Below are 25,641 nucleotides of genomic sequence, written 5' to 3'. Positions count from 1 at the left end.
TTTATTTTTTTTTTAGGCTCCAGCTTTTAAAAGCAGAGGTTTATACTGGGAGAATATGACTGGCAGAGTGTCCTATTGCTTAGATCTGTGGCCTTTTTTTTTTTTTTTTTAAAGAGAGGGAAAGCTGAAATCAAGAGTCAGATGTTTAATTGCCTGAGCCACCCAGGTGCCCAGACCTGTGGTCCTTTTGCACACTGGGTTGTGGGATCGCTGGCGCACATGCAGGGAGGGAGGCAGAGGAAGTGTGATTGTGTGTGGGGAAATGGCACTCACCTCCTACTACTTTGTATTGTGCCTAATATCCTGTCTTTTTGTTTTTCTCCCTTCATCCAAGGGAGAATATGAAAGTTTTGGTTTGCATCCATCCTTGGGTACAGAGGTCGGACAGGACAATAAGCTAAGAATAAATAGGGCTTTTAAAACATACTTAGGTGACCCTCAGTTGTTTTAAGTTTTACTTGTACTAAAGTGTTATTTTCATCTTCTAAGTATTTGTGGGGATCTTACTATACTTTCTCAGGTTACATTTTTTTTTTTTTAAGATTTATTTATTGGGGCACCTAGTTGGTTCAGTCGGTAAGGCGTCTGCTTTCGGCTCAGGGCATGATCTCAGCGTCCTGGGATGGAGTCCCACATCAGGCTCTCCACTCAGCAGGAAGTCTGCTTCTCCCTCCCCCTCTGTGATCTCTCTCACTTTCTCACTCTCAAATAAATAAAATCTTGGGGCGCTTGGGTGGCTCAGTCTTTAAGCATCTGCCTTCAGCTCAGGTCATGATCCCAGGGTCCTAAGATTGAGCCCTGCTTGGGGCTTCCTGCTCAGCGGGAGGCCTGCTTTTCCCTCTCCCACTTCCCCTGCTTGTGTTCCATCTCTCGCTCTCTTTGTGTCAAATAAATAAATAAAATCTTGTAAAAAATATTTTTAAAAATTTTATTTATTTATTTTAGAGAAAGATTGAGTGAGCGTGGGGTGGAGGGGCAAGGGGAGAGGGAGAGAAAGTTTTAAGCTGACTCCCTGCTGAATACACAGCCCCACACAGGGCTGGGATCTCACAACCCTGAGATCACAACCTTAGCCAAAACTGAGAGTCAAATGCTTCACTGCACCACCCAGGCACCCCTCTCGGGTTACATTTTTAAATCTCAGGAAAGCTCAAGGGGAAAACAGGTGGCACATTACATTATTATATATAGTACCATAGGTCTCCTACAGCTAGAAGTTTTGTCCACCAGGGGGAGCTGACAATAAAGGATTTGGAAAGGCTGCATTGTAAGATGATGTCCATCTCACTGTATTTCAATTTATTTATATATATTTTTTTAAGATTTTATTTATTTATCTGACAGAGAGAGATAGCGGGAGCAGGAACACAAGCAGCAGGAGTGGGAGAGGGAGACGCAGGCTTCCCACCGAGGAGGGAGCCCGATGTGGGACTCGATTCCAGGACACTGGGATCATGACCCGAGCTGAAGGCAGACGCTTAATGACTGAGCCACCCAGGCATAAATCTCCTAGCCAAGCCAAGAAACATACAGTAGAAAAGATGTATGAAAGCTTCACAAAAAGGATACTTTAAAATTATTATTTCAGCTCTTATAAATAAATTAAAAAGAGACTTTTACTGCTCAGACATAGGCAAGATAAGTATTATATTGAAGTACATTTAATCTATTAAAAAATACTGGGAAAATGAAGTCACTTTTTCCTTGATGTCCACATATTTAAATCATAGATATTCTTTCAATGTGAGAATTGCTTGTGTCTGTGTAAATTGCTTTTTAAAAAAGTACGTACTCTGAAGCTTTAACAGATAACAGATTCTCTAGTATTTTGAGAATTTGTTTTGATTATCAACTCTATCATTGTCCTCTTATTTTTAAATGAAATCTAATCTGGCATTTTAGTTACCCTAGTATCTTCATCTGAAATAATGGATAGCCCTTAATTTAAAGCATTGTACATCTTTTGATTTTTTTTTTTTAGTGGAAACTATGAATGTTTGAGGATTGACTATAATTCTAACACATGCTCCCCCCCTTTTTAGGGTTCAAGGAATTTTTCTATAAACAGTTCTAAGAGCAGTACAGCCAGAAATGGTGGCTTTCTCCTGTAAGTATGTAATTGGATGTGCTAAATTTAATAAGGAAATGGGCTTTTGTGCTGTTTCACTTAGGTTTTTCTTTGTTTCCACACACAGCAGTACCAGTATGAAATGGGTACAATTTTCAAACCTACACGTTGATATTCCCAAGGATTTGACCAAGCCTACGGTATGTACTCCCTATTTCTTGGTAAGGAGCTATATTAGCAATAATTTTTTCTCATTATTTCATTTGAGGCTGTTTCCCAAACACTTAATAAATAAGAATGTTTTGTTCTGGAATACTGGCAGATACACGGTATGCCTGAGTGAAGGACTCTAATGTCCCTGTGTGCTCATACCATCTTTCAGAGAGTCAAGGAATCAGTTATTTACACCAAATAACTAATTACTGTGGGAATAAGCAGACTTGTGCTTTAGCTCAGCACAATGTGAAGAGTTGTCATAATTAATGATGCAGAATACTTGATCCTATGTTATAGAAAATGCTTTCCTTGGAGGCGTTAAGTCTTTGTTTCCGTTTTAAGGCATTGAGCCTGGGCCTGGACAATCCTTTATTGTTCACAGCGAGGAAGAGCATTACCACAAGCAAAGAAAATCTAGAAGTAGCTGTGTAACCTTGTTTCCCTTAAGTAAAAACCATGATTTATCAACCCAGTTTTTGTGTAAATTGTGGTTTAAACAATCCTTACAAATTTTGAATCTTTTCAGTTCCACCCCTCAAAAATAATCTGTTTTAACCATTGGTATGACTCCTTCTAGACATTTGTCTGTGTGTAATCATCTATGCACGTGCTCACCAAAATGGAATTGTATTATACGTAATGTACTGCTCTTTTGATTTTTTTCGCTGAGTGGATATTGGATTGTTTCCATGACAGAACATATGAACCCTGGGTCTCCACGTCAGATGTTTGCATGGGCAGGCCTGTAAGGAAAGGTGGTGCACAGTTGGCAGGCTGTGCCCTTTATAAGCAAGACAGCTACCACTTACTCCAGCCCCATGTTGCCATGTGGGAAGTTAGACCTAGTGATGTCACGTGGTCTTAAATTTTCCAAGCTAACCTGAAATCCAAACTTTTATTCCAGATCTCTTGCTTTTTTCTGTCATGACAGATTCAGACTATCTTTAAAGCCCTGTAGGGACCAATCAGAACACATCTTGGAGCTCTGTTCCCTTTCCCTTGTCCCCCAAGTTATGATTTAGAATATCAGTGTGTTCTCTTCTTCCAGCAACCCTATTTGGGGTAATTGAGAGTAAATGTCTGGCTAGCTTCCTGGTTAATAAGTAGATCTCCTTTCAGGAGTGAAGTAATTTAACCCTGAATCATTGGATTAGTAAGATAAATTACTGGTCTAATGGATGAATGAAGGTGAATGTAATTCATCTCTTGGAAGAAAGAAACGTCAGACCCATTATTCCTAAGATCTTTAAATGTTAGAGTGGAAGGGGGAGAAGTTAAATGTACAGTCAGTGCCATAACATTTTCATTAGAAATGAGTAATTTTTCTATTAGGGCAAGCAAAACATACATGAATAAAACCTAATAAGGGACGCCTGGGTGGCTCAGTCAGTTAAGCGTCTGCCTCGGCTCAGGTCGTGATCCTAGGGTCCTGGGATTGAGTTCCACATCGGGCTCCCTACTCAGCAGAGAGCCTGCCTTTCCCTCTGCCTGCCTCTCCCCCTGCTTTGTGCACTCTCTGTCTCTCTCTGACAGATAAATAAATCTAAAAAAAGGAAGAAAGAAAAAAAAATAAAAATATGAATAGCGATAGCTTGCCTTTGTAAAACAACGTTTTATAATTTATAAGCACTTTATCTGTGTTTGCTTATTAGTTCCCTACAGAAGTGCTGTGAGTGATGCTGTGATCTCTAGCATAGGTATGACCCTATTTTATATATGATCAAACTGCAGTGCGGTGAAATTCTAGGACTTGCCTGTTATCGTTCAGCTGGAAGAGGCACTTTAATTCCTAGTCCAAGTCTTCTGACCTTCTGACCAGGTTACTTTGTTAATAGACCCCCCCAAATCCTTTCCCATTATATATTTGGGGCTTAATAACTATGAAGTTAGAAGGTTCCGTTAGTGACTTTGTAGGTTGCTTGAAAGTCCTTTTGATTTAAACTATATTTTAACAGATTGTAAGAGTCATTGTGGAGATCTGAATGTGATAGTAGCTAGGTAATTAAGCTAATAGTATTAAGATGTTACTCAGCATTTTTCTTCCCATTTATTAGTAAACTCTGAAATGGTTCAATTGAGGATAATACATGAAATTTTCCAATTATAAATATTAGAGGAACCGTAACTGAAACTTTTCTTTTTGATTTTAAAATTGTAGATAACCATTTCTGATGAACCAGATACATTATATAAGCGCCTATCAGTTTTAGTAAAAGGCCATGATAAGGCTGTATTGGACAGTTACGAATATTTTGCCGTGTTTGCTGCAAAAGAACTTGGTATCTCTATTAAAGTGTAAGTATGGGGCACCTGGGTGGCTCAGTCGGTTAAGCATCTGCCTTCGGCTCTGTTCATGATCCCAGGGTCCTGGGATCGAGTCCCATATTGGGCTCCCTGCTCAGTGGAGAATCTGCGTCTCGCTGTACCCCTCCCCCCTGCTCGTGATCTCTCTCTCACTCTCAAATAAATAAAATCTTTTAAAAAATAAATAAATGAAGTGTAAGTATGATCTTTCCTAATCTGACCTGTTAGCTGCTGTAACGTGATCAACCAGGAAAATGGTGCTGATCCCAGCTAGGTCTGAACCCTTAAAATAGCATAGAAACCCATGGTGGGTAGAGTTTAGGCTTGTCACATTATCCTAATCAGGATTCCTATTAGAATTTTTAAATACTAAACTGAGCGAACAAGGAAAACAGAGGGAATCCTCTCTTTAGCAATTGCACAGACATAAGGAGGCCCACGAAGCCCTCATGTCTGGACTGTCCATGGGGCAGGGAGGTGATTTAGGTGAACAAGCAATCCTTTCAGACTCTGATGATCTTTGTCTAATACAGCTATTGTTTCACAACTGCCTTCAGAAACATCACTCACCCAGTCATTTCCTACAGGAGCAAGGCTAGCTTCATATGGCCTTGAAATCACTGCTGGGTCAAGTGTAACTATAGTAACCTCCCCCTTATCCGTGGAGGATACGCAAGACCCCCAGCAGATGCCTGGAACTGTGAATGGTACTCAGTCCTACATGTCCTTTTTTCTCCTATACCTATATGCCTATGATGAAGTGATTTATAAATTAGGCACAGTAAGAAATTAACAACAATAATTAGCCATGGAATAGAAAAATTGCAACAATATACTGCGATAAAAGTTACGTGACTGTGCTCTCTTGTCTCTCTCCCTCTCTCAAAATACCTTCTTGTGCTGTACTCACCCCTGGGATGATGTGAAATGATAAAAATGCCCAGGTGATGAGATGAAGTGAGGGGAATGCTGTAGGCACTGTGATGTCACGTTAGGCTGCTGTTAACCTTCTGACTCACTCTGAGTTATCATCTGCTTCTGGACCGTGGTTGACCATGGGCAACTGAAACCACTGAAAGCGAAACCATGGATAAGGGGGGGGACTGCTGCACCTCTTTTGTCTTGTCACCTGCTCCTTCTGATGCCGAACAAGGCCCATTTAGGGCTTTGCCAGGCTTGCCTTACAAGAAAACAGAAGGAACCCACGCCTTTCCCATAACAGACTTTTTAGTTTTGTGGTTATTAATTAATGTGCAGATTTCCCTAAAACAACGCACATAGCAACACACTGGTTCGACTCTTCACAGTTCATACATTTGGTCAAAACCGGACTTCGGGGTGGCGAGTGGGAGGTAAAAGCCAGAGGCATACTTGCTTGTCCTTGCGTGCCGTGGCTCAGTTTGGATCTCTGGGATATTTGTTCCATTGCTGTCTGCTGTGTTCATTTTGGCCCGAGCTTTAGGACAGCGGTTGTTACGCCTGATAGCCTTGACAGCTGGAAGTCTGTAAACGGTAGCTAATGCCTATAATTGAGTATGAGCCTCACCTACAGAACTGTGGAATCATGCTTTGCTATCAGTGACTCGGGTTTTAACATCACTTAGCTTAAGTATGTTGTTTTGCCCATTGATTTTTCAGACATGAACCTCCAAGGAAAATAGAGCGATTTACTCTTCTCAAATCAGTGCATATTTTCAAGAAGCACAGAGTTCAGTATGAAATGAGAACACTTTACAGATGTTTAGAGGTGAGTTTATTTCAGACATTCAAGCATTTTTGAAATGCCCAGAAGTTCACGCTAGCACATTGCAACTGTCCTTTAACATTGACTGGATGGCCTTCTGTCAGTCAGCCTGTGACTGATAGCTGTAGAGAAGGTAAATGATAGAAAATCAGACTCAAAGCCATCCTTTAGAGTAGTTCATACTTTAACGCAGCAATACAGATTATGCTAATTTTCATACAATATAAAACCTTGGAAGAATTTGGCTTATATTTCATAAATTCTAGTTAAGTTTTTGCATAGTTCTAGTGGTTCTTTTCACACACTAATCGGTTTTCCATGTCCACAGTGGGAAACATTAAGGTTTTTTATTCATCAGTTATTCATTTGTGCATCCAGTAGGGTCAGCGTAGTCTTGTGGTTAAGGAGAGCAAGGGTTGTGGAGTCAGACAGGTCCAAGTACTGGCATGTACCACCTGTGTGATCTGTACCTCAGTTCCTTCATCTGTGGAATGAGAGTAATAACAGTACGCATCTCGTAAGGTTAGTGTGAGGATTAAATGAGATACTTATCGAAAGCACTTAGAATGCTCCCATTACATAATGAATGATTAGTAAATGTTGTATTGCTTTAATATCACATTTCCCAGCTGGGTTCCATAGAGCCCTAGTTTTAAGGTGTTCTGGGCTGTGCTCCCCCTTCCAGCCAACCAGAAGATCTGTACTTTTTTCCATTTATTTATTTATTTATTTATTTATTTATTATTTTTATCTATCAGAGTGTATGCGTGAGCGGGGTGGGGGTGGAGTTGCAGAGGGACAAGCAGACTTCTCCCTGAGCAGGGATCCTGATGGGGACTTGATCCTAGGACCCCGAGGTCATGACCTGAGCCAAGAGCAGATGCTTAACCAACTGAGCCACCCAGGCATCCCAATACTTTTTTCCTTTTAAACTGGAATTCTGGGGGTGCCTGGGTGGCTCAGTCAGTTAAGCGTCTGACTCTTGATTTCAGCTCAGGTCATGGTCTCAGGGTCATGAGATCAAGCCCGAGTTGGGCTGTGCACTGGGCGTGAAGCCTGCTTAGGATTCTGTCTTTCCCTCTCCTTCTGCCCCTCCTACCCCCACCTGGCGCTCACAATTTCTCCCTCTCTAAAGAAAAAAAAAAAAGTTGGAATTCTGTGTAAGATTTCATAGAGAAAGAAAAGCTATACTGGGGCGCCTGGGTGGCTCAGTCGTTAAGTGTCTGCCTTCGGCTCAGGTCATGATCCCAGGGTCCTGGGATCGAGCCTCACATTGCGCTCCCTGCTCAGCAGGAAGCCTGCTTCTCCCTCTCCCACTCCCCCTGCTTGTGTTCCCTCTCTTGCTGTGTCTCTCTCTGTCAAATAAATAAATAAAAATTTTAAAAAAAGAAAAAAAAAGCTATACTGCTTTTACTGAAAAAAGAAACAAAATTTCTGCTTTAACAGCATATCATGAACCAATTTCATGTTTGAAATTTTAGTTAGAACATCTAACTGGAAGTACAGCAGATGTCTACTTGGAATATATTCAGCGTAATTTACCTGAAGGAGTTGCCATGGAAGTGACAAAGGTATGACGTGAATTTCTAGCTCAGATGGAGAGAGATCTGTGTTGTTGTTTTGCTACTTTGCAGCCCTGCCCCGGCCCCCTGAGTGGAGGGTAGGGCCTGAGGCAGGCTAGAGGCAGAGTTGCCACAGTGGCTGGAGTCTCTGCCTCCCTGTACAGGTGCTGCAGCCCAGCAGGATCCTGCCAGTGCCCCCCACATCCTCCCCAAGCTGCCCCTGAGGCTCCCTCCCCCTTAGTAGTTGAAGACATGGGGTCTGCATTCATTGGCAGTCCCTGGAGATCACTGAGTGAACTCGGTGAGAGTGTTTTATACACCGTCCGGGTTCCTTCTCCTGGTTCTAGAGCCCTACACAAAGATGAGGGGGCAGGGGGGGGGTGAAAGGAGAAAAGAAGACAAGAGGATTTAAGGGAACAAAATGCATAAATCCAATTTGTGGCTCAAGAGTTCAGTTAAGTCCACGTTATGTTATAATTTTATTTTTCTCTTTTTAGACCAAACTAGAACAGTTGCCAGGACACATCCAGGAGCCAGTCTGGGAAACGGTACCAGAAGAAAAAGAAGGCACGTCCTAAAGTCTCAGCGAGTCCACTAGTGCCAGCAGACACATATGTTGTTGAGATAGAGAGGCCTCCAGTCGGGGTGACCGTGAGTCCACCTGACTGCTCCGTTGAGCCCACATGCGCCCACAGGCCCTGAGCAGCTCACAGCCAGGGGCAGAATTTTAATGACACACTGGACTAGAGTGAAAAACCACTTGACCTTTTCTTCTGTACACATCATCATTTCAGTTATGATTTTAACAAATGTGAGCAAACCACTTTGACTACTGTGCGCCAAGAGAATCGAGTTTATATTTTGTTCTTCTCTTACTGTTCAATGATGAGTTCGCACTGATTTTAATTTGTATCATTTCAGCTGAAAGTGAATCTTTTGAAATATTCCTTATGTACATTTTCCCTTTTGAGCCACCTGGAAGTTCGAACGTTCAGTTGATTTGATTAACACCGAACAGTTAAAGTTCTTCGTATTTACCTCAGTGCAAGCGGGCAAATGTTAGTGTGGGGATGGTAACCTCCAAATTTTACCTCATTTAAGTGTGACATTCTTGAACATGAATATACTGTGCAGCATCTCACGCACATTTGTGGCATGCACTGAACTCCTCTTGTTGCCCAAACCCTTACCAGGCCGCCTAGAAGGATCACTGTTAAGGAATTTGAGCTCTCGAGAAATTACTGTATCACTTTTTTCATCCTGTGATTCATTCACTCAGCAGGCTTTTATTTTGTTAGCTCTGTAACCAGCACTGTAGAAAATACCGAACATTGAATGGATATAATGGCTTTTGAAAACTGAGCAGGGCACAAATATTTTTCCTTATTAAACCCCACGGTGATAAGGCCTCTTTCCTTTGGTAAATGGCATTCTTTCTGTTTGGAGAGGTCTATTTTTCCGTGAAATTAAATCGAAGTTAAAGGCCTGAAAGAGGCAAGGCTACAATGTGCTGCAACTGCAGGTATGTCAACCCCAAGGGAGTGATTCGTTTCTATTTACAGCACAATTGGGCCCATGTCTTTCTGCAGTTCCCGTCACGTCTTCAGGGTCGTTAGGACTTCTCAGTTTTTCCCCCTTAAACCGGCGTCCCGGTTCTCTTTTCCCTGAAGCTCTGTCAGGTATCACCGTTCTGCATGCATGCTGCTTATGGGTCAGACCTACAGTACTGTCCTCAACATGGAAAGAGTTACAGCCTTGTGCCCTGTGACCTCACTCAGGTCCCAGCTCAGTTGTTGACGGTGTCATTCACAAATGCCTAAAGCATGCTTATCCCAGGTATAAGCTTCGGGATTAAGAACTAGTCGATAAAACAAGAGCAATATAACGGAACTGTATCTAGCAAAGCGGCAATCTGTGACCCATTTTTACTTTAAAAGAAATACTTTCTTAATTATAGATCACTTAAATCTTTGTTTTATAAACAATATTAATCACTGTATCATAAGATGATTTATGCAAACTCGCCTCCAGTGACTCTCTGTGAGCTCCTTTCAAGGTGTGCATCCACTTCGAGCTGTTTTCAGACTAAAGCAGTCTATAAACCCAGATTACTTAGCACTTCAAATTACATATTTTAAAATCTTGTTTTAAGGTGAATATACAAATAAACTACATACCTAACAAAAGTAGTGATATTTTTTTGACAAAAGTATTTGGCATATTTGAGGCCTACTTCCTGATATAAACAAGATCGTTTCTTCGTCCTGACAGGACCTTTCTTTAATTGGGTCTCCTGAGAAAAATGCCTATGCTGAAAATCAGAATTAATACCCAAGTAGCATGTTTTATCCGTGTGGGGAAGGGAGGTATAAGAGAAAATTACCTGATGGAATGAACCACAAGGCAGGTAGGAAGTGAGGTTATTTTTTGTTACTGAGGTGTAACCCTGGGTTCATTGTTGCTTTCTCTGAGTGAGATAGATTTCCTTTTTATACTAAAATAATGTTATCGTCTGTTTAAAGTTATTGATCGACTTCCACACATTAGACTCACTCAGGGCGGGTTTTGATGCTTTCAAAGCAAATCACTGACAGGTTCTTTTGGCCATTTTTACATGCCACAGTAAATACGTACAACAATTATTTTCAGCCAGGAGTCTAATTTCCTAACATTTCTACTTGTTAAAGCTACCATTGCTCCTCTCCTACATTGTATTATTTAGGTTTACCACAACTTGAATGAGTAGCAGAGTAGAGAAAACACAGACTTTGGAGTCAGGCCTGAGTCCAGTAAGAGTTCAACCCCCTAATAACTGCTTTAAACTTGGGCGGGATACTTAACCCTGGCAGAGCCTCAGTTTCCTCATTAGTAAAATGGAGGAAACGATACCTACTTACTAAGGTTAGGAGTGTTAAATATAGATAGCTTAGAAGCGCCTCACATCATACCGGGCGGATAATAGACATCCACTATATAATAGCTGTTAGTGGCTGGCCGTACACAGCTGGTGAGGCTCCAGGTATTTGCGTGCTGTAGGTACTGTTTAAAAACCAGCTGGAAAGGACCTCAGTATCTCCAAGGTGAGGACAACACTTAGAGTGGCTGCAAAGTCATTTACTTGCTGAAGTTGATGCGAAGTTTAATTTAGATGAGAAAACACATGACATGCTTATTATAATCACCACCACCCATTATGCCAAGCATTTTACATAGTCATTACAGATGCTATCTTAATCTTCATAACTACACAATAAAGTGGTTACAATTATTACCTCCATTTTACAGGAGAGAAAACCAAGTTATGACTAGCCCACTCAATCACCCAGTTCACAGATGAGGCTGAGACCACAAGTGCAACTGACTGGTGTGAGTTCCAGTTAAAGACAGGGACAGCCTAGAAAGGCTAGGAAGTATTCAGATGTCCACATATTAAATGCAGAATATTCAAACCTAAAATCCAAATTCATTTCCCCTTGTACATGAGTAAAACCTACTCATTTCCCTAAGGCTTAGAAATAAAGAGATTGGGGGCACCTGGGTGGCTCAGCCAGTTAAACATCCGACTCATGATCTCAGCTCAGGTCTTGATCTCAGGGTCGTGAGTTCAGGCCCTACATTGGGTTCCACACTGAGTGTGGAGCTGACTTAAAAAAAAAGTGAGATTGACTAGGAAAATATCTAAAGAATAGAAGGTGTAAATGTGTATGAGTAAAGGCAAGAAGCATAATATACAGGGCAATCCCTGTGGTCTCAGGGCTGACACTGGTCCTAAGTGTCCGAGGGTGCAACAGGATCAACAACTGGCACGGAGATGATTTACAGTAGGCCTTCAGGCTAGGTCCGTCCAGGGCTCAGCGGACTCTGGCTTGTAACTTTCAAACATTACTCCTGGAGCCAGGCTTATGGCTGACCGCCTACGATCCCCAGGGTTCTCTGCAAATCCCTGCTCAATTCCTAACCCTGCCCTCCTTAAATCGTTGCTATTGTTACTCACTTCCAGCTATTATTTCTCTGTATGGCTCCTAATCCTCTTTAAAACGGTATATTTATACCTCGACAGCTCAGCAGTATTTAAGGGCAGGTCATGGACGACTGACCCAAAGGAAAGAAGCCAACTGAATTTTAGATTCCTTGACCAGAGGCTAAATCAAGTTAATTTCATTCATAGTTGTTTTTTTTTTTAAGATTTTACTTATTTATTTGAGAGAGAAAGAGAGCACAAGCAGGGAAGAGAGGGAGAATCAGGCTTCCCGAGCAGGGAGCCCCATGTGGGGCTCGATCCCAGGACCCTGAGATCATGACCTGAGCCGAAGGCAGATGCTTCACCGGCTGAGCCCCCCAGGCGCCCCTCGCCCATATAGTGTCCTAACTTGAGCATAGGTGCCGTGCTTTAGTCACTCCTCGATGTTGCTTGAATATCGATAAACACAGAGAGAGGGGTGACACCCCTTCACACCCAGCCAGTTAAGGTGCTATTGGTGCAGAGCCTCAGCAGCTGCTGGGCACATGTCTTCAGGTGTGAGGTGATGGGGGAAAGGTTAGAAATCACTGGGCCACGTGATCTTCAAGGCCTCTTCCAGTTCCAAAATCCCACTGCCTTTTCACATCAACAGCTACCTGCGAACCCAGCCACTCTCAAAGGAATCAAGGGAGTTGTTCTATCAAATTAAGGAGTAAGAGCTCACATTCATTCAGCACTGCCTGTGTGCTGAGCACTTTGCTCAGTGACTCAATAAGTATTTGAGTTCCTTGTATGTGCCAAGCACTGTTCTGGACACAGAATTCCGTGTGTACAGTGAAGTCCTCTCCTCAAGGATCTTGGACTTGGTGGAGAAGACATAATAAGGGGGGGGGAAAGAATCAGATTCAGTTAAGCATGATGAAGCAAATAAAATAGGATAGTGTCAGGATGACTTGAGTGGCTACTTGAGGTGGGCTTGGGAAATCTCTCTCTGAGGAGGGAAGAGTGTCAAGAAGACAGCCATGGGAAGCCAGAGCGGAAGAGCAGTCCGGGCAGCAGGAACAATCAATGGTAAGGCCCCATGAGTTTAGCGTGTCTGGGGACAAGGGCCGAGGAACATGAAGACCAAGTAGGCAAGGGCTAGATTGTGTCACGCGTCACGGCTGTGGGAAGGAGCATGGATTTAATTCTGAGTGTGAATGGGAAGCCATTGGAAGGTTGGCAGCAGGAGAATGACAGATGAGGTTGATGCTGTAGAACACATTATTTTGGTGCTGGGTAGGGACTGTGAAAGGGGGCAGAAACACCAGTTTAGGACCTGCTGCAGGGGACCAGGTGTGAGGACATGGCCTGGACGAGAGATGCAGTAATGGAGGTGATGAGAAGTAGTTGGATTCAGAATATGGTTTGGAGGCAGAGCTGACGGAATGGCCCACTGGTAGATTGAGATCTAAGAGAAAGAAAAGATTGAAGAAGGACTCAGCCTACCGATAGTATGTGGGGGTGAATGAGCTCACCTGGGGGGCACTGTGGGGAGGTGGGAAGGGTACCAACCAGGAGCCTGGGAGCCCCGGGCCGGAAGAGATTTGTTAAACAGGAGGAACTGCGAGCAAAGGAGATGAGTGGTCAGTGAGGTTGGAGTGAAATCAGAAGAGTGTGGGTTCTTGAAACCTGGAGTGTTTGAGGAAAGAATTCATTGGTTGAACCGGGCTGAATCTGCTGGCAGATTGAGTGAGAAAAGTAGGTCATTGGTGACCACTTCTCCATGGAGCGACAAGGATGAGAGCGTCCAACTGGAGTAAGCTGAGTGCACAAGAAAGAAGAGGATGCAGAACAGTTTTGAGAATGTTCAGTTATCTATCGCTACCCGAAAAACACCCAACCCCTAGTAGCTTCAGTGACACTTCGCACACGAATTGCAGCTTGGTCACGGCTCTGTGGGGACAATGCCCCATTTGGTATCAGCTACAGTGGCTGGAAGACAGGGGCTGGAGTCATCTGCAGAGTCACTCACCCGACACTCCTGGTGGTTGAGGTGGGCTGCCAGCCGGAACCCCCGCAGGTGCCCTGGGCTTCCCACAATACGGGGCTGAGCTCCAAGGGTGAGTCCTGAGGGAGAGCCAGGCAGAAGCCTTATTGCCTTTGATGGAAGTCACCCAGTGTCCCTCTTGCCTCTTCTCGCCAATGAGTAGCCACAAAGTCCCATCCAGGTTGAAGAGAAGGAGAAATAGACTCTTCCCTTGATGGGAGTACCGAGTGAGACCAGATCTGTTGCGGTGCAATTTTTGGAAAATAACATCTTCCACAAGGGGTTTTGTTAGAAGAGGAGCCAAAATTAAGACAGTAGCTGGAGGGCCAAGGGGATGCAGTAGGCACAGTGCCTGGGGTCCCCAGGATTTTTAATTTCTTTTAAATGTTTCATTTCTTTCAAAATCAGAAGAAAGAATGAGAAAGAAGTATAGTCTGTACTGGTTTATGTTCATCTTTATACCAATGAGTGATAAAATATTTTCAACATTTATTTAATATTTATTTATCCAATATTTATCTTATGACCCATGAAGGCAAAAGCGTGTGGGCCCATTGGAAGTCCCATAATGGGACCCTGAATGTGGAGTCAAAGAAGGATTTTTGTTTGGTTTTGTTTTAATAAAGGTGACATTACGGCGGTTCTCAGACAGGAATGATCCATTAGAGAAGGATAAGCTGAGGATGCAGCAGAGAAAGGCAATAATTTGGGGAGTGAAGTGCTTGGGTAGCCGGAGAGATGAGACCTAGCAGAGGAGCTGAAAGGTGGAGAAGGGAAGGATCACCACCTCCAGGGACCCAGGAAGAGGGCGAGAGCGTGGGCACAGGTGCAGAGAAGTCTCGTGGGAAGTTGACGTGGTCATGTGATGATGCATCCACTCCTCTCTGCAGTGAAGTTTGTGACAAGGTCATCAGCTGGACATGGGAGCGAGTGGAAGGTCTGAGGGCAGGCAGCTTGTGGAGAAGTCATCTCAGGAGGGGAGAGTGACATCAGCAGGGACGGGCGTGTACTAGTGCCTCGTGGGTACAGGTGAGCTGTTAGCCAACGGTAAGTGGCTTTAGCCGGGGTCAGGTTCTGCCAACTGAGCAGTTAGAGGGAGAGAGCGGCACGAAGTTCAAGGTCATGGCAAGGAAATGGCAAGAGTGTTGGGCTGTGGATAAGGAGGAAAGCCAGGGTATGAACGAGGTGATGGGTGTTAAAAAACGAGATCAGCAGATTGCAGCAGGTCAGGCTGGTGCCTTATTGGGTGAAGGTGTTACAGAGTGAGCTGGAAGCGAATGTCTCAGAGGGGGTTCAGAAATGTGTGATTGCAAGGCCCACAGTAGTGGTGCCCGAACTTCAGTGTGCTTTGGAAGCATGTGGAGGGCTTGTTCAAACACAGATTGCTGCGCCCATCCGCAGGGTTCTGGGTTCAGTAGGAGAGGTGGGGCCTGAGAATCGGCATTTCTAACGAGCTCCCAGATGCTGCAGCTGCTGGCCCAAGGGACCACGAATGGGAGGCCAAGGCAGGGTGGAAGAAAAGCTCTTTGGAACAAAGGAGATCAGGGACCTGTGAGGTCGGAGTGGGGATGGATCCACTCTCCCCCTGGAAGTGGGAGTCACCAAACTGGTACTTTGAGACAAAGTGGTGAAGTCGCCAGTGAGTGATGGCAAATGGGTTGAGTCGGACGTGGCTTCAAAGGGACTAGCATTTTTGAGGCAGAAAAGAGAAAAAGTGGAGGCAACAAGTAGGAGCGGGGAAGTGAGCCCTACTCTCCTGACCCCAAGAGATGTGGGTGGGATGTGGGAGAAAAATCCATGAGCGCTTGCAAGGATGACAGGAAGTGGGGTTCCAGCCTCAGGAAAGGCAAGAACTTAGAAGAACGTCAAGAGATTAGGGACATATGGAGGTGGGGGGTTATGTGAGAGAGGGGGTCAGGCCTGGAGGTGTACAGAACGTTTCAGGAACGGACAGCCAATGGGAGACAGGCAGTGTTACCCCTGAGATTAGAAGACTCACTGGAACAGCTGCTCTTAGAATCTAGAAAAGTGCATCAGATCTTCTGGTTTCTTGAAGGTATCATTTTAATATTACATTAAAATAAGTGCAAATATATAATTGATTCAAAAACAAATTTGCAGGACATTTAATATAAAAGCAAGAGGCTTAGAGGTATTTTAAGCCATGCTCCCAGATCCTTCTCATGTACTCACACTTGGGAGAGAAAGTAGGAGAAGCCCTGTCCCTAGGTCTTGTGTGAAGGCTGTTGGAAGGACGCATTTGTCCTTTAAATTGGAAAATGGAAAATTTCCAAGACTCAAGGGTGTGACTTGCTGGGACTGAGCTTGGGGACCTTCGCGTCACCGATTCTGCTGCTTCTCACTGGGCCCTGGGGAGGAGTGAGCCCCAGCTCGCCAGCGGGTTCTATTTCGTGGGCTAGGAGTTGGTCTTGTGCCCCTCTCTGGACTTCAGAATCTCCTGTGTCTCCAAGTCGAGCTTCTCTGGAGCAGTGCGGTGCCCAACTAAAGGAACGGGGAGCGTGTGTGAGATGGTGGGGTGTCGGTGTCCTGCCTTTCTCCCCCTTCCCAATCTGCCAGGGAGGCTGAGTTGCGTGGTTGGTGAGACTGAAGGGAGGGGTGAGGCTGGGGGAGCTCAGCTGCCTGGAGGTCAGACCTTCCAGAGGAATCTTCTAATGATCTTAGGGTGCTGAGCTGGGCTGGTGCCCCCCCCTCCCCAGCCACCTGCCCCTACACGGCCCATCGTGTTCAGTCGCCAGGAGATGATGAAGAGGCTGGCTGAGCGGAGGAGAGGTGGGAAGAGGGCCCTCGCCTAAGGCACGGATCCGCAGCAGCCCCCGAGGCAGCACACATCCTGGCTCCCTGACATCCCCCCCAGGCCAGGATGGGGCAGCAGTTCAGCTGGGAGGAGGTGGAGGCGGCCGGCGAAATGGACTTGGCCGAGCTCCAGGAGTGGTACAAGAAGTTCGTGGTGGAGTGCCCCAGCGGCTCTCTCTTCCTGCACGAGTTTAAGCGCTTCTTCAAGGTCACAGGCAACGAGGAGGCCACCCAGTATGTAGAGGGCATGTTCCAAGCCTTCGACAAGAATGGGGTAAGGAGGCACCGAAGGGAGGACGGCGGCCAGCCTGCCTGGCTCACATCCGCTGAGCGGAAGGAGCATCCCTGGTGGGAGGGAGCTCCCCGTCCCCAGTCCTCCTGCTTTCTTCTCTCCATTCCCTGCTCCCCTTTTCTGTCTCTCTCTTTCGCCCACACTCTTCTCTCTTCCCATCATCCCGTCCCTTCCCATCTTTCCTTCCCTCCTCTCTGTCTCACCTTCTCTCCCTCTGTCTCTCTGCTCTTCCTGACTCCCCCTCTCCTCCTGCTGAGAGCTGAAGGTAGGCTGGGCAGAGGGGCACACAGGTCAGTCCGCAGTCTCTGTATTTTTGGCCAAGGCTCTACAGCCTTAGGGCTTGGTTTTTCACACCCACCAGAGCCCCTGTCACTCCAAAGAGCTAAAGAACTGTCCCAAAGGCCTGAGCTCCCCCTCGTTGGGGTCCTTGGAGTTGAGACCAGTCTTCCCACCCACATGCTGGAGGGGCCTCCTGTGCTGATGGGGCAACTGGACGGACGATGCAAAAGTCCCTTACAAGTCTCCTAGTCATGGAAGGTTCCATGAAATCATTCAACCACAGGATTTCTTTAAGCCCTCCAATGGCATCTGCAGTTGAGAAGATGCTATATTTTGTAAGTGCGAACCTGGAGATTGAATTTAGAAATGGAAACCCCTTCATTCTTTAAGGTTGTCCATCCGGTGCCGCCATCATCCTTCAGATCATTAGATTTGCCTCAAGTACTATTTCCGCCACCCATATTGAGGGGAGGGTGTTGGGCCTAGATACTGATCTGGAGAAAGCCTCTATACCCCACTTCTCCATGCGTGGAGAGCTTCACTCTCTAGGCTGAAACACTGGGAATGCCCTTCAGGGCTGACCTTGGTCTGAGTACCAGTCAGTGCACATCTCCTCAGCACGTGTCGGGGGGATGGGAGGGTGGGGTCGGCGTCCTCAGGGCAGCAGAAACCTCCTTGGGGATGAACCGCATGAACTCCCTCAAAGGGCACAGACTGAGCTTCAGACTTCTCCAAGCTCCTCCTCCAAGCCCGTGGCAGCCCACTTCATTACCCAAATGAAATGACGAAACAGCCAGGACAAAAGGGAGTGAACTGATTGGCCAAGGTCATACACTGAAGGGTCCTGACTCCCAGTCAGGTGTGCCTGCTGAGAAGGCAGTTTGTTTCTGGTTTTGTTGTTTTGTTTTGTTTTGTTTTTGAGAAAGAGAAAGTGATTTTTAACAAAACAGGTCATACGTGACAAGGCTTACTATCATAAATATATCAGTCTTCCCCATATTCGTCTAAAAATTCAGTATGATAACAACTCAAGATCCCAAAGGGATTGTCAAGCTAGTGGACATAACATAGCTGAACCCCTTATACCTACCTCATCTCTTCTTACAAATTAGCACGTGATAGGCAGCAACTGCTTTTTTCCTTTCTTTATAACTTTTTAAAAAGATTTTATTGATTTATCTTAGAGACAGAGAGAGAAGAGAGCACAAGCAGGGGGAGTGGCAGGCAGAGGGAGAAGCAGACTCGCAGCTGAGCTAGCAGCCCGACTTGGGGCTCCATCCCAGGACCCTGGGACCATGACCTGAGCTGAAGGCAGACACTTAACTTGACTGAGCCGTGCCGGTGCCCCTATAAGTTTTATTTGGACAGGATTTCAAACTTATACCAAGTTGAAAGAATAATATAAGTGACTCCCACGTACACTTTATCCAGTTGTTTACATTTTGCCTCATTTGCTGTGTGTGTGTGTGTGTGTGTGTGTGTGTGTGTGTGTGTGTGTGTCCCTCTCTTTTGGAGAAAGTTGGAGATGTCATGCCCTTTTACCACCATGTATTTCAGTGTGTTTTTCGTAAGAACAAGGAGGTTCTCTTAAATAACCTAATACAAAGATCAAAGTCAGGAAATCCAGGGGCACCTGGGTGGTGCAGTCGGTTAAGCACCCAACTCTTGCTTTCTGCTCAGGTTGTGATCTCAGGGTTATGAGATTGAGCCCTGCGTTAGGCTCCATGCTGGGCATGGAGTCTGCTTCAGTTCCTCTCTCCCTCTCCCTCTGTGCATGCTCTCTCTCTCAAATAAATAAATCTTTTTATTAAAAAGTCAGGAAATTCAACATTGACCCAATTCCATTACCTAATCCATATTCAAGTTTTGTCAAATTGACATGTAATGTGTCCTTTATAGCTTGCTTTCTTGCTTTCCTTTCTTTCTTTCTTTTTTTGGTCCAATCACACATTGCATTTACTTGGCCTGTCTTTTTAGCCTTTAATTTGGAATCTTTAATCTCAGCTTTTCTTTGTCTTATTTGACCCTTACATTTTTGAAGATTGCAGGCCAATTAATTTTGTAGAACATCTCACAGTTTGGGTTTGTTCAGTGTAGCTTTGTGATTAGTTTCGGGTTTTCCGTTTCTGGCACAGATGCCCCAGAGGTCATGTCATGTCCTTCTCAGGGCCTCCTGTCGGGGGCACGTCATGTTGGTCTGCCCCATTGCTGAGTGGTTAACTTCCATCACTTGGTTCCATGGTGTCTGCCGGTTTCCTCCACTTACTTCACATTTTTCCTTTGTACTTAACAAGCATCTTATAGGGAGATACTTTGAGACTAAGCAAATATCCTCCTGCTCCTCAGATTTGCATTTGCTAGGTTTGACATCGTTGATAATTTTCTAATTCTACCATCCCTTCTTTGTTTATTAACTGGAATTCTACTACTAAGGAAGAGCTTTCCTAGAGGTGTGTTAAGTTCCTCTTTTGGGGACTGAGCCCCTCCTCCTTTCCTTTGCCCACTTAGTTTCTGTCTCCAAACCCACACCCATCTCCACTCCCCACGTCAGCACAATCCTTACATTAGTGAATCTCATTTCTGGGCAATTGGTCTGAACTTGCTGGGGCAAATAAGATCAGGGGGTCATAGATCTAGCTCACACGTCAATTCTGGGGGATAGGAATGGGGGTTTGGAGGAGGTAAGGAGGTCGGGGTGCCTGTCTCTGCCACTCCTCCCCCTTCTAACACTCTTCTCTCCAGCGCTTGCCCTGTGATGCACTAGGTTGGAAGAAAAGGGAGGGTGAAATCAAATGTCGTCTGGGATCCTTATGTAACCTGAGGTAGGGTCAGGGCTGGTGCAGAAACGCAGCCAGTTCAGAGAGAAATGGGGCAGATAATCCAACAGAGCAGATCCCACGCCTGTCACTTCCACTCCTGCTCTTGAGCTGACAGAAGCATTTCCATCATCTTCCCATTGCCCCTGTGGGTAATTGAAGCTGACGAGGGCCGGGCACAGAGGATGAGATTAGTCCCAGCTGGGAGCTTCCAGGACTCGTCCTGGGGTTGAACAACCTTACAGGTGAGGTCACCCCTCAGGAAGGGCTACTCTACAGTGTGCCTCTTGGGAGGCAAGGGCTCATTGTGGTGACTGCATCATGCTGAGGGAGGATGTTGTGAGAACAGAAGGTTCTAGACAAAGAATGTGGGAGAAGCCATAGGTCTGGAGAGTAAGGATTTGTCAGTGGTTTTGTTTTTTTGTTTTTCTCTCTGTGGTGATAGATACGAGGCTCATTTTTCAGACAGTAATAGACCTTAAGAGGAGAAGGAAAGTTCTCCAACTTGAACTAGAGAAGACATGTAGCTTGAAAGCCTCGGCCACTTCCTGGGTGGCTTTTCCTTGGGCAACTTATTTAACCTCTGAGCCTCAGCTTCCTCATCCATAAAGTGGGTATAACAAGCTCGAGGGAGATGGCATACGTGACATAGATGGTTCCTACCAACCATTTAGCATACGTTTTTCTACTCTTGTTAAAAAAGAAACATAAGATTGATTTTTAGTAAGCTTAATAAACAATTACTAATGAAAATAGCCTTTCAAAAAACAACCAACCAACCATCACATTGCACACCTTAAATTCACACAACGTTCTTTAAAAGGCTAGTCTGCAATTATATCTCAATAAAGCTCAGGGAGGGTGGTTAGAAGCAAGCCAGATAACCTTCAGTGAGTGAGAACAGCGAGGGGCTATTCATGCAGTGGAGGACCCCTCAGCAGTAGCAAGGAAGGAAGCGTTGATACACTCAGCAGCTTGGATGGGTCTCCAGGGCATCGTGCTGAGTGAAACCAGCCAATCTTAAAGCTACACACTGTGTGATCCCACGTGTATACCATTCTCCAGGTGGATATACTATAGTCCTGAAGAACAGATCGGTGGCTGCCGAGGGTTATGGTCGGAAGAGGGATGTGACTATTAACACAAGAGAATGTCCTTGCCTTGAGATTTACTCCCATCTACACACATGACAAAATTTCTCAGAACGGTAGACTTACACAGTGCATTAAAGACTAGTGAAAAAAGAGAGAGAAAGAAAAAAAAAAAAACCATTGCTAAGAACCTACCCTAAAAAAATTACCAGAGTTATAAGAAAACGTATCTATACACAAAGATGTTCCTTGTGTAACGTAAAATATTAAAACCATGTTCAGCAAGAAGGACTGCAGAGTACCCCTCAAAAAAATAAAATGATTTCAAATAATTTTAAAGACATGGGGCATTCTAAGATAAAAATCCAGGAGATAAAACCATAGCTAGTCTGACCTCAGTTAGATAAATGCATGGTGGGGGGTGTGGAGGACCAGAAGTAATCACATAAAAGGTGTTGAATAAGACACTTTGGGTGTTGAGGTGGGCTGGTTTTGTTTCCTTCTTGGTTTTTCCATAGGCTTTTTGCTATTTGCTTCATTGTCTGTCCTGTTCCATGGCTCACACCTTGCTCACCACCCCTTGATCTGGGGGTGGGGCTCCCGAGCCGCATGACCCAATGGGCCAGAGGTGCTCTGGGCCTGCAAGGTCATTTCCCGTTACAAAGCCCCGTGCATGACAGCCACTCTGGGGAGAGTGATGACTCGGGTTCTGGCTTTGGAGAGCTGAGGTCCCCGCCCTCAGAAGCAGGAGCTCCTAGAAGTGGGAGCTCCTTGTGAGGCTCAGCCTGACCACCCACTGCAGACGCCACCAGCAGCCTCTCACCTCCAACTCAACTGGTGTGGAAGGACAAGAAGCAAGTGCTCCCTCTGCCTCTTGTGTACTGCTTTTGGATCATTGTCACATTCTGGTTACTTGGTCAGAGTCACCACAGAGGTGGACTGTGCCCCCCTCCTCCCCCTGGGCGGTTAGCCCCTGAGTTCAGTCTCCCCTGCCCCTTCCTGGGTGGGGGTGGAGGAGACCTGTCCTGCGGGGAGGGTGATGCCCACTTGGGCCTATACGTGAGCTGTGAGCCGGGCTGGAGCCACGGCCTATCTGCCTTCCCTCGGGCTCAGAGTGAATGAAAGGGCAAAGGACATTTTTAGTGTGAGCACGGCTTTCCAATCTTCCAGAACTGCCTTAGTGCCAAATTCAAATGAAGTCAATCACGGATTCATGGATTCGTACATATTTATGAGACCTGACACACAGCAGCGGCGCTGTGCGAAGCACATAGGAGAGACAAGGACAGTGGAAGTCCCCCGTTTCTCGGGGAGCCTATGATACAGCTAGAGAATGAGACACAGGCACAGAACGGCTAAGCAAGGCCGCAAGAGTGAGACCCAAACTGCGCGGAACCGCGTATAGGGGCCCTGAATGCTAGGAGAGGGAGCGAGAGAGACCACTGTAAGCTGAAGCGGTCGGAGAAGGAAGGCTTCCTGGAGGAGGCGACCCTTGAGCTGGGGCCTGGAAGGGCAGGTAGGATGGGGTGATCCCAGACTGGGTAAGGATGCTGGGCTGGAGCCCAGCCATGAGCGAAGCTGTAGAGGCCACAAGGGTGGCCGGAGGGAAAGCCCTGGGCGTGCAGGGATGGATGGGCCAGAATCCGCCCGCCTCTGTGCCCCGGGGAAGGGGGGGGTGGGCCTCACAGCTCCCGTCCCCACCTCAGGACAACACCATCGACTTCCTGGAGTATGTGGCAGCTCTGAACCTCGTGCTGAGGGGCACCCTGGAGCACAAGCTCAAGTGGACCTTCAAGATCTACGACAAGGACCGCAACGGCTGCATCGACCGCCTGGAGCTGTTGGACATCGTGGGGGTGAGCGGCTGCCGGGGGGCCCCTGTGGCTGGGGGCAGCATTGGAATCATTCAGAGAGTGCTATCCGTCCCGTCAGAATTAGGCTAGAAAGCGGTTACAAAAAGATACCTTAAAAATCCCCATCGGCTTGGAAATAAGGCAACACACTGCTAAATATTCCAGACAGCATAGAAATTATACCACACACAGAGGTGCACCAAGTATTTTGAACTGGGCATTAATGCACACGTAACATAACAAAACGGGGGAATGCAACCAATGCTGGGCTGGCAGAGGCTTTTTAGCCCTAAAATGTATATGCTAGAAAATAAGAGACTGAAGATCAATGATCTTAGAAGTCATCTCAAAAAATTAGAAAAAAAACAGGGGCGCCTGGGTGGCTCAGTCGTTAAGCGGTTAAGCGCCTGCCTTTGGCTCAGGTCATGATCGCGGGGTCCTGGGATCCAGCCCCGAGTCTGGCTCCCTGCTCGATGGGGAGTCTGCTTCTCCCCCCTCCCCGCCCCTCGCCCTGCTCGTGCTCTCTCTCTCTCTCTCTGACAAATGAATAAACAAAATCTTAAAAAAAAGAGAGAGAGAGAGAAAGAAGAGTAAATTAAACCCAGAGAGTAGAAGAAGGGAAATACTAAAGAGCAGAAATTAATGAAGTAGAAAACAAGCGCACAGAGAAGAAAAGTCAACAAAACCAAAAGCTGGTTCTTTGCAGGACCAACCACGCTGATAGACGATTAGCAAGAATGAGCAAGGAGGAAAACGTCCCCAGTATAGCCTGGACTGACACCTGACCCGCGTCAGCCTGTTCCTCCCCAGAAGCGTACTCCCAAGTGGGGGCTGTCCGCCCAGGCCACAGATAAAGAAGTCGCCTCGGGGCAGTTCTGTGGTCTGCCCGAGTTTATCCATCGCAGGAGGTGCCAGGGCTGGCTGTACCTCTGGGGCTCCCAGACCCTGTCGGTGGGGCCCACTGTGTCCCAGGCACCGCGCTAGGCCGTGACGCCCTGGGATTGGCAAGACAGGCCTCTGTCCGCAGAGCGCCCCGTCGAGAAACTAAGGAAAACCCTCACGGTTCTCTGTCTCTTCCTCCCTCCCCTTCACCAACAGTGCCTCACAGGGAGGGGACACAGGGCAAAGGAGAAACCTGTTTTTCCCTCCAGTCCAAACCCCGGTATCTCCCATCATCCGATGTTACACATACGCTCCTAAGTACGCTTCATGCTCTTCTCCTCTCTGGATCTCCATCTCTCACCGCGTAAAGCGGAGCTGAGACCACCACAGAGCCGGGTACCTCCCTCACTGAAGGGTTTGGGGCTCACTCTGACGCTCACAGGGGAAAAGCCACCAGCTAGCATCAGGGTGGGGTGGCCTGTGAGGCCTGACACGCAGGTGGACCCTGAGAGAACAGCCCTAGGACGGGTCACTTTGTATTAGGGTCTGGGTCCTGTGGTCCTAAGATGCACCAGCTGTTGGGGTGGGAGGCAGTGCTGGGGACGCAGGGCTGAGGGCCTGGGGGGAGGGACTGCGCAAGCTCTCGCTGAGGGCCGCAGCTCGGGTTTTGTCCCGCAGGCCATCTACAGACTGAAGAAAGCCTGCAGGGTGGAGATGGAGTCTGAGCAGCAGGGAGAGCTGCTCACACCCGAGGAGGTGGTGGACAGGATCTTCCTTCTGGTGGATGAGAACGGAGATGGTAATGGGAGGCAGCGATGGGGGGCGGCCCACTCCACAGCACCCCCAGGCCCTCCACCTCCCAGCCACTGTTCTCCTCAGCTGGGCTCTGGGGGCCGAGAGGAGGACATAACCTAACAGGGGTGTCGCTGGCACGTGATGTTGGCAAGAGCGAGTTAAGCTCCCACTGGAGCTGCTGATGGAGGCCAGGGAAGCGCAGTCAAAGAGTAGGAGCGTTAGAGTCAGGCAAACCATTTCACCGCTCCGCCTGGACTCAGTTTCCTCATCTGGAAAAAGGTATAATAGTAATTCCGAGGAATCAATGGAGTGAGGTATTGGAGAGACGGGCATAGGGTAGGCCCCCATTCAGGCTACTGAGGCCCTCTGCCCTCAAGCTTGGCGCAGCAGCCCCAAAGCTGCGGAGGGAGGGAGCTGGCTGGGAACACACACAGAAGAGCCCCCAGGAACATTTTGAAGGTACCATGGGCCAAAGTAAACTTAAATTCATTTACAAAGCAAGTCCCTTTAAGAAACTCTTGAAGCCTCCAGGAGACTCCTGGAGAACGGGAAGAATTGACCAGCCCCCAAGCTTGGGCCCCGGGACTGCAGGCTCCTTCGTGTAAGACATGTAGGCTTGTCTAAGAGGATGTCCCCTGGGAGGGGAGGCCTCTCCTCTCGCCCCCAGCCCCGTGTCTCCATGCTCCCACGTGACCATCGCTCCTACCCCTTGCGCAGGCCAGCTGTCTCTGAATGAGCTCATCGAAGGTGCCCGCCGTGACAAGTGGGTGATGAAGATGCTGCAGTTGGACGTGAATCCCGGTGCCTGGATCTCTCAACAGAGGCGGAAAAGTGCCATGTTCTGAGGGGTCTGGGGTCCTGGGAGCCCAGTTCGAGTCCACAGGCCCCTCCAAGCCTCCAGGCTCTCCAGGTTTCCAGAATAGTGAGAGGGTCCC

At 46.7% G+C, this 25,641-nt stretch overlaps 2 protein-coding genes across 3 annotated transcripts in view; both read left to right on the top strand.

Annotated features, from left to right (window-relative positions):
* MRPS10 (mitochondrial ribosomal protein S10) overlaps positions 1-10,080 on the top strand; it is a 19,061-nt gene extending 8,981 nt beyond the window's left edge. The window contains exons 2-7 of one of the 2 annotated variants that reach the window (XM_025890726.2): positions 2,043-2,107; positions 2,199-2,268; positions 4,443-4,579; positions 6,227-6,335; positions 7,814-7,903; positions 8,392-10,080. In XM_025890726.2, the coding sequence (XP_025746511.1) occupies positions 2,043-2,107; positions 2,199-2,268; positions 4,443-4,579; positions 6,227-6,335; positions 7,814-7,903; positions 8,392-8,472 (552 nt within the window). In that variant the 3' untranslated portion in view covers positions 8,473-10,080. Of the gene's footprint in view, positions 1-2,042; positions 2,108-2,195; positions 2,269-4,442; positions 4,580-6,226; positions 6,336-7,813; positions 7,904-8,391 lie in introns of both variants that reach the window. The other variant, XM_025890725.2, reaches the window with a different exon arrangement.
* A 6,685-nt stretch (positions 10,081-16,765) lies between these two features.
* Positions 16,766-25,551, top strand: GUCA1B (guanylate cyclase activator 1B). Its single transcript, XM_025890816.1, has 4 exons — positions 16,766-16,972; positions 22,883-23,032; positions 24,590-24,710; positions 25,424-25,551. The coding sequence occupies exons 1-4, from the start codon at positions 16,766-16,768 to the stop codon at positions 25,549-25,551; spliced, it is 606 nt and encodes a 201-aa protein (XP_025746601.1).
* The last annotated feature ends 90 nt before the right edge of the window (positions 25,552-25,641 follow it).

The sequence above is a fragment of the Callorhinus ursinus genome, unplaced genomic scaffold (genome assembly GCF_003265705.2).
Source record: "Callorhinus ursinus isolate GAN/ISIS: 27379988/994484 unplaced genomic scaffold, GSC_fseal_2.0 scaffold22, whole genome shotgun sequence".
NCBI classification, from domain to species: Eukaryota; Metazoa; Chordata; class Mammalia; order Carnivora; family Otariidae; genus Callorhinus; species Callorhinus ursinus.
This window is presented reverse-complemented; position numbering and strand designations above follow the sequence as displayed.